Raw genomic sequence first — 15,537 nt, 5'->3', positions numbered from 1 at the left:
TCCATGTTCCGTGACCGTCAAAAGGATCTTGTCCCATTCTTCTTCATGGAAGGTGATCTTGTAGCCTGCAACAACATCCATGGTGTGATGGCAGCCCTCAACATCGTTCACAATCCAGATGAGTGGAGACTGTTCATTGATTCATCGAAGACGAGTCTTAAAGCTGTTTTACTGCATAATGGCAATGTTTTGCCATCAATTCCAGTTGGTCATGCAGTCCATATGAAGGAAACCTACGACAACATGAAACAACTTTTGAGGTGCATAAACTATGACCAACATCAGTGGCAGCTTTGTGGCGATTTGAAGGTTGTTGCTCTCTTGCTTGATCTGCAGACTGGATTCACAAAGTACTGCTGTTTTCTCTGCAAATGGGATAGTCGTGCAAGAGATTCCCACTACATCAAGAAAGATTGGCCACTCCGACAGTCATTGGAGCCTCGGAGGAAAAGTGTTCAGCATCCACCACTTGTTGAATCAAGGAAGATGTTGTTACCACCCTTACACATCAAGCTGGGTCTGATGAAGAACTTTGTCAAGGCCATTGACAAAACACAAGCAGCTTTCAAGTACCTCCGTGGAAAATTTCCAAGGTTAAGTGAAGCTAAGATAAAGGAAGGTGTCTTTGTTGGTCCTCAGATTCGTGAACTTCTTCGAGAGGATGCATTTGACCATGCACTGCGTGGCAAGGAAAAGATGGCATGGAAAGCCTTCCAGTTAGTGGCAATAAATTTTCTCAGAAACAACAAGGCAGACAACTACAGGTTGTTGGTGGAAAACCTCCTCAAGGCATACAAAAGCCTTGGTTGCAACATGTCACTAAAGCTACATTTTTTGCACTCTCATCTAGATTTTTTTCCACCGAACTGCGGAGCAGTGAGCGACGAGCACGGCGAGCGATTTCATCAGGACATTGCAACAATGGAGAAACGCTATCAGGGCAAATGGAGCCCATCAATACTTGCAGACTATTGCTGCACAGTGACAAGAGATGCTCCATTTAATGAATACAAGAGACAAGCCAAGAAGCGCCGAGTAGACACTGAATAGGACTAAACTATGTACATAATAGTGTTTTGCCTTTTGTTTCATAATAAATTTTATTTATATAACCCTTTTGCTGATTTTTAAAGTGTTACATAAACAGGACAGGTGAAATATTATCATGTAAAGCAACCATAAACACATGAAAAGACCTAGGTTTACAATTTATGATTAAAACTCTACTATCTACACAATATACATAGACATAAAATGTAAAAACTTAAATATCTTAGAAACAGTAGCCAATCAGTTGTTTTAATTGTCATATTTGAATTCAGCACATCAAAATACATAATAAATAGCATAGTTTATCTCTGAAGCAGACGACTTCTCAAAAATTGTAGACCAGTGTTATACACTTGGGATGTAGGCCCAGAACATTCACATTATATGGATTCCAAATGAGAATTAGATACCTGACTGAATTAGCAGAAAAGACTAAACATGACCTTTTAGTTTTAGAAGTCTGACAAACTGAACATTGTTTATAAAATTCCTGTTATCCTTTAAATGCATCATTGCAGAGAACACCATGATTGTTACATTCTCAGATAGGTGAAACCTATTTCTTATAGCAATGAGGAAGAAAAGAGTTAGTGTATGAATGTTCACAATGTGTATATTTCAGTTATTTAAACTAGTGTGCTATTATTGAGAAAGACACTGATACAAGGAATACTAATGCTGAAATAGGATATGTCTCCAAGTACATGATAAATGACAACTGTAAGAATCAGTTACATGATTACCAGGGGAGGGAGAATAATAATGAAGAATTGGAGGAATACTGCTGGGGTTGTATTTGAAATATTTTTGCTCCTTTGGCTAAATTTTGGTCATCTTAAATGTGATTAATTCACTATTCCTTCAAGATCTAATGGAAGGATCATTACAGTCAAGGTCTGTGGACAGCTACTGCAGTCAGCTACTGCAGTCCCCTAATCACTGACAGACCATATACAGATCAATGTTGCTCCTACATATAAAAACAATCAAACAAAAAACACTATACATTTTTGTTTTCACACATGTTTGTGTTTAAATTTTTGCACAGATGGAGGAATGGAGAAAAAATTAAAATGACAACTTTTGGTATACAAATTCTAGATCTACAGGAAGGGAGATGTATGGGTAGTGCACACTTCTAACACAATATCAATTAATAACAGCCCTACAGGATTTAATAGATTTATATATGTATAAAGCATCTAGGAAAAATATGGAACTGCAAGTTTGAAAGGCACAATTACTACAATCCTGCACTTTTATTCCAACTGATTACAATTCCGTAAATATCACACATGTTTTATAAGAATGTTTTCCATCTTCAAAATATTTTATAACTAATACCTAACACCCTTGTGGCTTTGAAGTGACACTAGAAAGGAATGATAAGATAAGAAAGGAATGATAAGAACTTGACAGTGAGATGGGAATTCACTTGTTTTATTTTTGGATATGTTATGAGTTTCAGGACAGACTGGGAAGGTGTTGCGAGTGTTTAAAGAAATGGACCAAGATAAAATACTTCACAATGATTTTGTTCAAAGAAGAGTGTGCAGCTCTGCATAAAAAATGTGTTTCTGAATTACAGCTATTTTAAGATCAGCTAGGACTGAGACATATTACACTGCTGTTGCTTGGATAAGCAGCTGACTTCCCTTTCCATGGCTGTCAATTTAGTACATTCAATGAACATTAATTTCACTTAAAAAAATTCAATTTCATCCATTTTTATTTTGTATTTAAACAGGATTTCTATTGATTAAGCGTCATCTGCTCTTGATGCTTCTCAGTCATCACAATCAATTACTTTGAAAGGGATTAGTATGCCAATAAGATTAATTAAATCAGATGAGAACTGCAGGAAGGACAGATTAACTTTTAAGAAACAAATATTAATAGAAACAGGATATCAAAATGGAATTTTAAATAATGATTGACAATTGTTTCTAAAGATATTTTTTTCAAAATATTCCAGGCAACATCAGTAGTCCTAGTCCCCAATTTTCCACATCACTAACTCATTTCACTAAGGGCTTGCCTACACAGGAAAGTTTTACTGTATAGTCAACTAAACCATACAGTTAAACTGGCATAACCCCCCCACATAGGCTAGGTCTGAATCGGCGGGTAGAAATCGACCTCTCGGGGATCGATTTATCGCGTCCCGTTGGGACGCGACAATCGATCCCCGAATCGGCGCTCTAACTCCACCAGCGGAGGTGGTAGTAAGCGCCGCCGACAAAAAGCCGCAGAAGTCGATTTTGCCGCCGTCCTCACAACGGGGTAAGTCGGCTGTGATACGTCGAATTCAGCTACGCTATTCACGTAGCTGAATTTGCGTATCTTAAATCGACTCCCCCCTGTAGTGTAGATGTACCCATAGACATTCTTATTCCAGTGTAAGAGTGGCTTTTGCTTTGGTTTAGTTTCCCAAGCGACAAACTGATAAAAGGCCCTCAGATACTGTAATAAGAATGTTCACACAGGATGTTAGACCAGTATAACTATATTATAGGTTCAAACTCGCACCTTAGCCAACACAGGTATAATTTACCCATGCAGACAAGCCCCAAAATACTATCATCTGCATTTGTATGTCTCAGAAATCTTTAATAAGTAGCAAATTTCTTCTACAATAGCTTCAAAGTTATTTGATTTTTCTTCCTTCCGATTTTTCAGCAAAAAACATTTTCAAATCATTTGCCTGCTGAGATTTAGAAAAGGAAAGGTGCCAGTTATTAAACATTCCCTAGGGCTTTGCAGAAGAACAGAATATCGGAGTACTTTTGCTAGTATTCTATCTGGAATTTTAATGCTATACAATAAAGGAAGTCTACTACGGAAGAAAAGGAAATATTTAGAGGAAACCATTTAAAACACAGCAATTGAAGTTTATCCAGGTTGGGCCTAGACAGGAAAGGACAGCAGAAGCTAGTGTCATTAAGATGCTAGTTTGAAGGATAATTAGAGGCCTAACAAAAAATTAAGTTCACACTTTCAATAGGCAATCTAAATAAAAATCAAATACTGCCAAGCCTAGACATATGGACACAAGTCAAGTAGCTACTGCAAGGAGCAGTTATCTGATTAGCACATGCAAATACTATTTTCTGTCGTTTAAAACAGAGGACAATGTTGGTAGGGCATTTGCCTTGAATGGACCTCTTAGAATCTTAGAACTCACTTCCTCCCAGGTCTGTCAGAGACTAGGATTTCTTCTGGAAATGATGCCAAGCCCACCTTTAGCTGAGTATGTGGGAGATGATGGGTTGAAAATACAGAAGGTTTAGTCAGGGGATATTACTTTTACCGTTGGGTTGGCTTGCACAACAGTGATATACGGGCAGTTCTGTTAAGTAAATGAATGTTTTTAAGTAGCAATATGGCAGTATTACTCCTTTTAATAGATGTGAAGTGCCAAAGTGGGGTGTGTGTGGTATATAAAAAAAAAAAAATCAACATAAATTTTGATTAAGGAGAAGTTACTTTCCATGGGCAGTATGTTGGTTGGCCATGATCTAGTACAAATGCTGTGTGCTGCCATGTGTGCGAGATGAAGTAAGTGTCTGGGTCTGAACTGTGATCTTTGATCCAGGAACCGCAAGTGCTGTGAAGATGGTACACTTGGCATTTTGGTGAAGGGGGCATCTTGTTTTGTTCAGTCACAGCTGCTCTGCCTAGCAGCTGTTGATGAGCTCCAGGGAGTACATACAAATGGCCCTACTGGATCAGACCATATGGTCCATCTAGACCAGTATCCTGTCTGTGACAGTGGGTAGTGCCAGATGCTTCTGGCCATTGGAGGTTTAGGCACTCGTGCAGCACAGAGTTGTATCCTTCACCATTTTGACTAATAGCCATTGATGGACCTATCCTCCATGAACCTAATTCTTTTTTGAACAGTTATAGTTTTGGCTTTCACAACATCCCATGACAATGAGTTCCACAGGTTGACTGTGCATTGTGTTTAGAAGTATTTATTTTGATTGTTTTAAACCTGCTACCTATTAATTTCATTTGGTGACCCCTAGTTCTTGCGTTATGTGAAGGGGTAAACAACACTTCCTATTCACTTTCTCCACATTATTCATGATTTTACAGAGCTCTATCATATCCCCCCCAGTTATGTTAGTAGTATGAAGTTCTCCTTACTAGAAAGAGGAGGTATCCTAGAAGATTTCAAGTCTCCTTCAAAAGGCAGAGAGAGTAGCATCCTAAAACACAGTACTTTTCCTTCTATGGCCATCTAGAAGGGTCCACTGATTGGCTCACCACATTACTGTCCATCTCCAACACATACTTTAACAATAATTTTTCCTTTAACTTTGCTAACCGTATCCATTTTCCAGAAAATACCTTATTTCTGGGTGGGGAGGGAAAGACATGAGAGGAGAGAGTAAGAATGAATTAAACAAATGTAGAAGAGATTGGTCATTGAAAATAAAGTTGGCTCTATTCCTGTTTTACCTTTGCAAGTCTTGCCCTCTTGATGAGATCATTGAGTTTCCGCACAGCTGCCTTCTGTGGGAGACTCTGAATGTCTTGGAAGAGATCCTGGGCTTCCACCTCAAAGAGCCTGCGGTTCTCTGTGTTTTGTAGAGGCTGGGCCCAAAAAGAACCAATGTAGACTCGCAACACCTCTGGAGTGTTAATCACCTTTCCCAGGGACCACATGAGTGCACCATAGACCCTCATCAACTGCTGGGTGTCCACCTGGTCAGCCTTGTTCAGCACCACTCGAATCTTGTCATCCTGTCCACGGAATGATTTAATAGCCTCCGAGAACTCATCAGAAATATCCAGCTTATGGGCATCAAAGAGGAGGATGATGCGGTCAACCCGTTCAGCAAACCACTGGAGGACCTGGCAGAAGTCATAGCCTGAAGAGAGAGAATACACCATTGGTTGTCACTAAATTGATAACTCTTTATTAAGGATTGTTTAAAGGACCGGCTTATAACCCAGCTGTAGCAGTGTGACTTCTAAACTCAATTCCTAACCCTGGTGTCTCAGTCCTTAGATTGGCAGGAGACTGGGTACACCAGTGGTTCTCAAACTGGGGGTCGGGACCCCTCTGGGGGTCGGAAGATTATTACGGGGGGGAAGAGGGGTCACGGGCTGTCAGCCTCCACCCCAAGCCCCGCTTTGCCTCCAGCATTTATAATGGTGTTATACATTAAAAACACTTTTTTTATATATTTAAGGGGGGGGTCGCACTCACAGGCTTGGTATGTGAAAGGGGTCACCAGTACAAAAGTCTGAGAACCCCTGGGGTACACTCTAGGAATGAAGGACTGCACTGTAACACTCCACAGCCCATTAAGCAGCCCAAGTCAGAAGAATTTTACCCATTCCAATGATGGCTTTAATGACAGGGTGGGTTGCAGTGAAGAAAAATGAGTCATGATCTTTAAGACTATCTGGGACACAGAACAAAAGGAAGTTTAAAGCAAAAACTATTTTAAAAGTCCGCTTGCACAGTTTACAACTCTTGTTGACTGCCTCGCAACAACCCAACTCACTGTCATATTACAAACAGTACTTCAGGAACTCCTTTGGGAATGACACACACAGTCTACAGAAAGCGTAATCTGTTTGTGAAATGGCACTGAGTGACTCATCTTACTTGAATGAGGAACAGGTGAACTAGAAGCCAGTTTTCCACCCCTGTCCATCCTCTAAAATGAAAAATTACTCCAAAGGACAGTCAGAATGCAAGGATAGTGGTGAGGAAACCTGAACAGAATCCAGAATTCAGCACCCAAGAGCATTCACCTTTAATCACTGGCAATGTAGGAAGCTCACCATTAAACTCTAATTTTACACCTTCAGACATTTCACAGTATTGAATGCTTCTTTTACATTTACTTATGAATACAGTCATCATCCATGCATTATATATCCCTTCTGCATAGATAAGCAAAAGGTCCTTATCTTTTACTCTGTGTTATTGTCCCCTGTTCTCCATATTACTAATTTCTTATTTCTATGAAGCAGGTAACATAAATGGGGAAGAGGGTACCCATTCTAAAATCATTTACTTCTCCCTGAAATAATGCCTGCTTAGTCAAGAAAATTCACATACACATCATAGTTGAAGCTGTTTGCCAGCTGTTAAAAAATTCAGTAAATAATCACAAGAAAAATAAGTTTACTGAATTATTAGCGGCCATGCTTCCAAGGTGCCTGCTGCGAGCAGTCAACCCTTCTGTGCTTTCCAATAGGAAATTGGCTAGAGGCAGTGTCTAAGAACTCAAAGATATACATGAAAACATTTCAGTGCCAAATTCTGCCATAAAGCACATAGCTGTAGCACCAGTGGGCAGAGGTTGGCCTTAAGTCTTTTATTTAAACCATTAAATCATTAAATTTGACAAGTACATAGTATATGAAACCAAAAACTAGAAGCTCTAAGTATATTACTTAAAATCTTCCCAATTTTTGCCTTCAAGTCTAATTCCATTACAAATCCAGCACACTCATGCCAAATAAGATGGCAAGACTAGGCTAAGAAATCTTTACTGAGCTCAAAGCAGATTCAGGTCAGATTCATTAAACAGTTAAATAAATAAATAAATAAATAAAAAGCAAATGCTACACCTCCCATTAAGAGAATTGCTTAGCAAGGAATACAAAATCCCATCCCTTTCCGGGTTACTCAGTCTTTTTTTTTTTTCTTACTTTTTTTCTTAAGAGCAGTTCAGGAGGAGCAGAACAAAAGCCAATGGAAAAAAAAGAACATGAACAAGACAAATCCAAAAGATAATTCTTGTTACCCCAAGGTATAACATTTAATCCAAAAATATTTGATTACTTATCAGTGTTCTTTATAAAAACTATAGAAATAATAATCAAAAGTGAGGAAAAAACTAACAAACACACAAACCACTTCAATCTGCAACATGAATTTCCTGTCTGAAGGATAAAATTAGAATGGGGGAGGGAGACCCACTCCCGGGTTAGGCAGAACACCAAACTACCCAAAAATATGAATTATATATCACCCACACTAATCTGAAACATGTAACAGCTTGGTTTGGATTTTTATTAGTTTGGAAGAAAAACATTATTAAGTTATGCATTTCAATCCAAACATAATGATGCAAACTAGTGAATTTAAAATAGCCATTTTTAATAAAATTTAAGTTTTGCAGAGTTGACTAAGTGAACCAATCCCTGTTGTTAAAGGGTTGGCTGAAAATTTTCCATCAAAACTGTTTTTCAACGGAAAACTGAGTACTGAACTAAATGAACATTGGTGGAAAGCGTTTTCTTTCCCCAGAAAACTTCAACTTTGAGTTTTTGGTGAAAAAACATTTCGCCTTTCAGTTTTTCAATGAAAATAATTTTCACTTTCTGTGGAAAATAAACCCATTTTCTGACCATCTCTAGCAGTTATAGGACTTTGGTATAACCATAGTAGAAATCTCAGCCATGGTTAAACATTTCAGCCAAATATTTCTAGCACTTTTTATTTCTCTGATGTTTCACTGAGGCCAAGTTAACTATCTTGGTTTAAGTGAATTATTGTAGTATGCCCACAAACAGCACTTGCTCCAGCCATTGCCACAATGTGCAGGTGCAGCACACATCCCGTAATTCAATTATGGTCTGTCTTTAACCAGTTCCTCAAAAACTCCACAGCTAATCAAATACTTGTGTGACATCCATAGTTTTGGGTCTTCTAACGCTTCTCTTACCTTCCATTTCTAAGTTTAACACAGTTTCTTATATATTCTTCTGGTCTTCTTTTCATGTGCCCAAACCATCTAAGCCTGGATTCCCTCAGGTTTTCTATAATTGATACCACCTTCACATTTCCCCTAATTCGTTTGTCCCAAACATGGTTAAACATTGTAACTTACAGCATCTATTTTACCATTGCCATTTCCACTCTATTCAAGATCTGCTCCGGTGTCTTCCTTAGTGCCCAGCATTCAGTCAAACAAAAGAGCTGGCCTAATCACCATCTTGTAGATCTTACTTTTTAAAGTGACAGACCTTCTCCTATTGCAGATCACTCCCCTCACTTATCTCCATTTAGTCCATGCCTTTCCTTTTCTATTTATAAGTTCGTCGCTGAGTTCGCCATTATCCTCTACTATCAAACCTAGGGACTTGAATTTCTGTATCTCTGGTAATGGCTGGCCCCTTAGACTTACAGACCCATTGTCTTCCTACAAGGTATCATCAAATCTACAAACCATCTACTCTGTTTTTCTGCCAATTTTCATGCCATTTCTTTCAAGTACACATCCCCATCCCTCTAAATCTTCTTCCATTTCCTCTTTATTCTCCTGCATGAGCACAACATTGTCTGCAAAAAACATGCGCCATGGTGCCACTCTTTGGATGTTTTCTGTAACTGCACTGAACACCAACGTAAACACAAAGGGGTTTAATACCGAGCCTCGATGTACTCTGATTCTTACTAAAGACCATTCAGTTTCTCCATTTGGCTTTCTAACTGTGATAACTAGGGCCCTACCAAATTCATGGTCCACTTTGGTCAATTTCATGATCATAGGATTTTTAAGATCGTAAATTTCATGATTTCAGCTATTTAATCTGAAATTTCAGGGTGTTGTAATTGTAGGGGTCCTGACCCAAAAAGGGGTTGTGGGAAGTCGCAAGGTTATTGGGCAAGGGATAGCTCAGTGGTTTGAGCATTGGCCTGCTAAACCCAGGGTTGGGAGTTCAATCCTTGAGGGGGCCACTTAGGGATCTGGGGCAAAAATCAGTACTTGGTCCTGCTAGTGAAGGCAGGGTGCTGGACTCAATGACCTTTCAGGGTCCCTTCCAGTTCTATGAGATAGGTATATCTCCATATATTATTATAATTGTAGGGAGAGCTGCGATACTGCTACCCTTACTTCTGCACTGCTGCTGGCGGCGGTGCTGCCTTCAGAGCTGGGCAGCTAGAGAGCAGCGGCTACTGGCCGGGAGCCCAGCTCTGAAGGCAGCGCAGTTGCCAGCAGCAGAGCAGAAGTAGGGATGACATGGTATGATATTGCCACTCTTACTTCTGCACTGCTGCTGGCAGGGCACTGCCTTCAGAGCTGGGCACCTGGCTAAAAGCCGCTGCTCTCCAGCCACCCAGATCTGAAGGCAGTGCAGAAGTGAGAGTGGCAATACTGCGAGCCCCATAAAATAACCTTGCGACCCCCCCTGCAACTCCCTTTTGGGTCAGGACTCCCAATTTGAGAAACGCTAGTCTCCCCTGTGAAATCTATATAGTATAGTGTAAAAGCACACAGAAGACCAGATTTCATGGTGGCAGACCAGATTCCACAGTCCATGATGCCCTATATCTATATTATGGCAACAATGGGGCAATGAGTGTGTCAGGCCTGATGTCAGTTACTGTGGGGGGGAGGAGTTTCTCTGCCACTGAGCCTTGAAGGGCTTCTGGGTCACGATCACCTTAAAGATATTAAACTTTTTGAGAGCTGCCCTGTATAAGACATAGTACTATTTACAATTAAACATTCTCGCTATGACATTTTTTTAAAAATGTGGGCTAGGTTCAGCATTTTTCCTGTTGCCTTTCCTGTTTCTCCTGTTACTTCAAACACTTGTTTGGTAATTACTTTACAATTATGGCTAAAAGCACACAGAAGATCAGATTTCACATATGTACTAGCAGAACCGTAGACATCTGATCCGGGGAGCTAGAGACTATGTTTTGCTTGGCAATAAACCTAGCCGGGTGCCTTCGTACCTTATCGGAGTCTGTGGTCATTGGGCGGTTCGCTGGAGATCTGCTGTGCCAGCTATCTGCGCAGAGCTGGGACAGCACACAGGAAGAACACACATGCACGCAGCCGACTTATCAACATTGAACAGAGCACCACACCGGTGGTGTCTGACGACAACATATACCTCATGATTCAACAGTTTCAAGCAGCCAAGATTTTTTTTTTTTAAACTATGCCTCCCCCTTCATTTCATGTTAATGTAAGCGGTGAACTGTTGATGTAAACCAGGAAGAGCTGCTAAATGTGTTTTGTTGTAATTGAAATGGAAGCTTCTCCAGTGCCCCACCTCCTTCCTTCCCTTCCACTTATTTTCTTTTCAGATCCTGTAGGCAACAAACACATGTCTGAAATAACTCGGCAAACATCACACCTTGTGTTACCACAGAACCTTCTCACGTATGGCAAGGTGCCCAGAGCATATACACGTCCCCCAGGCGTCATATTGCTATGTATTTACACATACTGCTTGAAATCTCCTGCAAGTTTAATGAGAGGCTAGACACATAATAAAGTTTATGGAATATCTTGCTTGTTCATAAGGGCAGGACAATGGTGTTTTCAAATAAAGCCAGCTTTGAAAAGTGAACAGAACCTTACCTTGGAAAGGGGAATGTAAATTTTTGTCCCTTTTCAAAGTTGTCAGTTGCTCTTTCTTGAGTAACTAGTCGAATTTTCCAAAGCTTTTAATAAAATATATGGGTAGGTAGTCATGCTGAAGGGCAAGCACCAGGATGGGTTTATTAATACAGAAGAAAGCTTAATATCTTACATTTTAAAATATACAGTTTCTACATTGGATTTTAATTAGTCAACACAGGATTAATTTTACTTATTCCCAGTAAATTAGTAATGCTTATTAAGTCTTTCTTGCAATTATGTTTGCACATATAAACTGATAGTTAATAGTTAAACCATTCAACAATTGCTTCATAGAAAAAGAGTGAAACCTTTAACTCTACGCCCTGAAAGCAAAGAATGGATTTCCTTCCCCACTACACACGCACACACACACAAAATATTACCAGGGAGGCAGATTGCTGCTCACCAAGTTGTCAGAAGGTGACCAAACTTTTCTTTCACAAATGTCACTGAATCAATCAGGTGATTACCACTGTGAGTGTCAATAATGATGGTAGTCGTATGATATGGACAGTGGATAGAGGGCTCAGACTAGCCATCAGATGGTACTAAATTTCACTTAGCAACCTGGACCAATGCAATACTTCCCCATCTAATTAATTTACTTATGGAGTGGAAAAAAAAATCCAGTTTTCACAAAAAAAAAGCTTAAAGGAAAAGTAGAAGGAAACTGAAAGTTAAAAAAGGTTGTTGAAATATGAAATTTAGAAAGAATGAGAAAAGCGACTCTTCCAAATAATCAGCACTATGGGCTGAGAGATTTCCTGCCACACAAACAGAACGTGAGCTACTAAATACAAGTAAGTCAGCAATCAGCTCAGAAACAAAAGGAAATGGCAGTTCCTATAGAAGATGAACGGGCATCTAATTTTAGTTCGAAACAGTTGGTGAGATAAAATACCAGTATCATATTATTTAAGGTTTGGGCTGAAATAAGAGAAATAAAACATGCTTAATTGGGTACCAGGGCACTATTAATTGGCTATATAAGAAATTGCTTAATTTGGCCTTAGCGTAGGTCCAATAAGTAGGAATGACATCACTTGTTTGTAAGGGGTATAAAAAAGTAAACTCTTAAAGGGTTCATTGCTAATACCTGTCTGATCAAGTTGGAGCCCCGACCAACATGGGTCTAAGCACACCTTGGTATCTTGATCAAATGGACAAATGTTTTGTTACGGTTTGGATATGGAAAATTACTTATTACTTAGTCTTTTTAGGCCTGATTAGAGCAATTGTATGTATACCATTCAGCCTCTGGATTTAATAGAGGAATTTATGGCTAAATTAGAGGCGTGGTAATACCCTGCATAAATAATAATTTCAACAAGAATGAAGGGGCAAGAACAAACACCCCTAACTCGCAAGAATGAATCAGGTGTTGCAGGAAAGCAGGGGACAATTCCCACCCCTGAACTAGGGGGACGGCAGTTTTACTGCTAATAGAAACCAGCTACTTGTGATGTGATCCTCCTTGTTCCCCTCTCCTATGAGTGTTGCTGGTCTACCTGCGTGCAATGGAGATGGTCCATTTCATATATCCCATTAATCAGAGGGGAAGTGATTATAGGTTCCTATGTCTCTCCTAGGTTCCTAGCTCCAGGGATGAAGATTCCCCTGCTCTGATAGCACCTCTCCATCCCCACCCCACCCTCCAGTATGGCCTTTCTCTGCCACTGCTAGCGGATATTCACAGGATGAGGGTTTAGGGTGAACGAGAACATGAATTTCTGACCTACTAGCAATTTTCTTCAATTACTGCTGGTCTTTGGATATTGGGGATGCACAGTTCTGCCCCTTTCCACCCCTAGATTGTCTAAAGGGTCCACTGCTAGTTCTCCTCTGTAGATCTTAGCAGCTTGGCTGCCTCCTGCTGCTACTATGGTAGAAATAAAGGGTATGTTTACAATGCAGCCTAGGCCCAGGGCTCACACTCACGCTCAAGCCTTACCCCTCTTCTGAGTACACACAAATCACACTAACCCAGGGCTCACACCCAGGGTCCCAGAACCTCACAAGGGTGGAGGGTCTGAACCTGAGTCAAGCCAGGACCCTACTACTTTGCAGTATAGACACAGACCCACTGGGCTTGTCCTCTGGGAGTCCAACAACACTACATATTTCATAGTCCCACAGGCCAACTTTCTTTGTCATCTACATAGCCAAGTTTGGTGGATTGTCAAGTTTTCCCACACTGCACTATGAACAAAGGGCTAGAGTGGCCACATTTTGGAAGGGTGCTAGGAAGAGGGTGATTAAGCATGGGCCTGCATAGAATCATGGAAGTGTAGGACTGGAAGGGATCTCAATACGTCATCTTAACCAGTCCCCTGCAATCAGGGTAGGACTTCGTAATGAAGTAATAATAATATATAATGCAGTGTAGATGTTGGAGCTCCAGGGTGAGACCCAGGATTCAAGAAGTTCTAACCAGGGATTACAAATGAGTGCAGACGCTCAAGCCCTAGGTTAACAAACCCAGGGTCCGCTCACTCGAGTTCTGCTAAGCCTGGGCTTACCCTGCAGCGTCTGCTTTTTGCTCAGATGCTATCAGCATGGGCAGGGCTTAGTTTTGCTAGTGGAGAGGGTAACTCCTAATGGTTTTAAAATACAACCTTTTTTACAAAGCCAGGGTCAAGCATAAAGCCACTCTCAGTAGCTTTAACTCTCACACAACTAGTGTACCAAATAAACTTTCACTAACTATTGGAGAGAAAAAATGTTAGGACTTGTGCCCTGGGAGACTTAATTCTCATTGCCAGAGGCCAGTCTCCATTTTCTACAAGGCGTACTCTGTTTGTTAAGACATTTTAGATACAAGTTCATGAGTAATCTGGACTCTTAAATCCCATTCACATTAGTACACAATTGATTTAGAAAATCATTTAACAAGTTTAAATGGTTTAAAATGTGTTAAGTTAAACTATTTTCACACTAAGGTTATTGTTCATACTTCTCCTTCAAGAAGCAGCTCAGAGAGGCTTTGCACTGCACTGAATCACAAGTCTGTTCTCCACAAAACCCATTGTTTACATAAATGTTTGACAATACAATACTCAAAGTAGACTCAACAGCAGCTGTATTTGCACTGATTGAGCAGTCATTATGTCACACACTCGGGCATGTACCTGAACGTTCAGTACTTCAAATACATGTGGGTGAGCACAGTGTATTTGCATAATCATCTGAGCAGTAACAGGACTATTTACTCATGTGTACACACCTGAATTTGTTGGAGTGTGCATCTACAACAAAATCCCAATTCTTGATTCCTTGTTCAAAAGTAGATGCTCTGCCAACCTTGGGGTGAATTTACATGAGAGGTTTGCTGTAGAACAAAGCCCTGTTCACACAACAACTAAACTGGCTAAAGCTAACTAGTGTTCAGCAGAACCATATTCTCCCTTTCAAGTTTAATGCATATATCATAATAAAATATCTGAAAATAACATTTGGGAGCTTGCAGTACTAGCCGATTTGTGCTGATGAACAGACATGTTGGCTTCATAGGAGTCAGAGATACCTCTTGTTAATGTAAACCATACTGTGTCAATATGGTTGAGAATCTCTGTCAGAATAGAGATGACAGGAACTTAGCAGGATGTAATATCAACAGTCCTCTACCATATTGACTTAGTAGTTCATCTCATAGCTACTGTAAGATCTGCTTCCATGAAAAAAGAGGAACAAAGGACAGGTATTCATTCTCCATTTCCATTTTTTTATTACTAACAATAGCAGATTATTTCAAGTGAATTTGCTAATTGAATTTACTAGTTATAGTCTTCTTAGTACAATATAAATATAAGTATGAAACACAAATAAACAACATTAAAATACCATAAGGCTGCAAAGGGAAGCACTCAAAACTTAGGTAATGCCTGTGCAACTTTAATTCAGATGCCTTGTGCATATGCATTATGATGCAGTCTTTGATTACATGAACACATGCTATCTTTTCCACATGACATTTCTTAACTTTTGAGTGCTTACTTTGCAACCTTAATATTCTTTTAATGTAAGCTTTTTGTAGGTAATTTCTGAGGGTTTTTGCAAAAGCAAACTGAAAAAACAGATTCCATCATGTGGC

General features: G+C 39.9%; 1 protein-coding gene across 2 annotated transcripts in view; it reads right to left on the bottom strand.

Moving 5' to 3' along the window:
- The window catches only part of EHD4 (EH domain containing 4), a 68,885-nt gene that overhangs the window by 20,463 nt on the left and 32,885 nt on the right, over positions 1 to 15,537 (bottom strand). For both annotated transcript variants that reach the window (XM_005284605.5, XM_065593063.1), the window contains one exon: positions 5,518 to 5,930. In XM_005284605.5, the coding sequence (XP_005284662.1) occupies positions 5,518 to 5,930 (413 nt within the window). The remainder of the gene's footprint in view (positions 1 to 5,517; positions 5,931 to 15,537) is intronic.

Source organism: Chrysemys picta, chromosome 4, assembly GCF_011386835.1.
Source record: "Chrysemys picta bellii isolate R12L10 chromosome 4, ASM1138683v2, whole genome shotgun sequence".
Taxonomy (NCBI): domain Eukaryota; kingdom Metazoa; phylum Chordata; order Testudines; family Emydidae; genus Chrysemys; species Chrysemys picta.
This window is presented reverse-complemented; position numbering and strand designations above follow the sequence as displayed.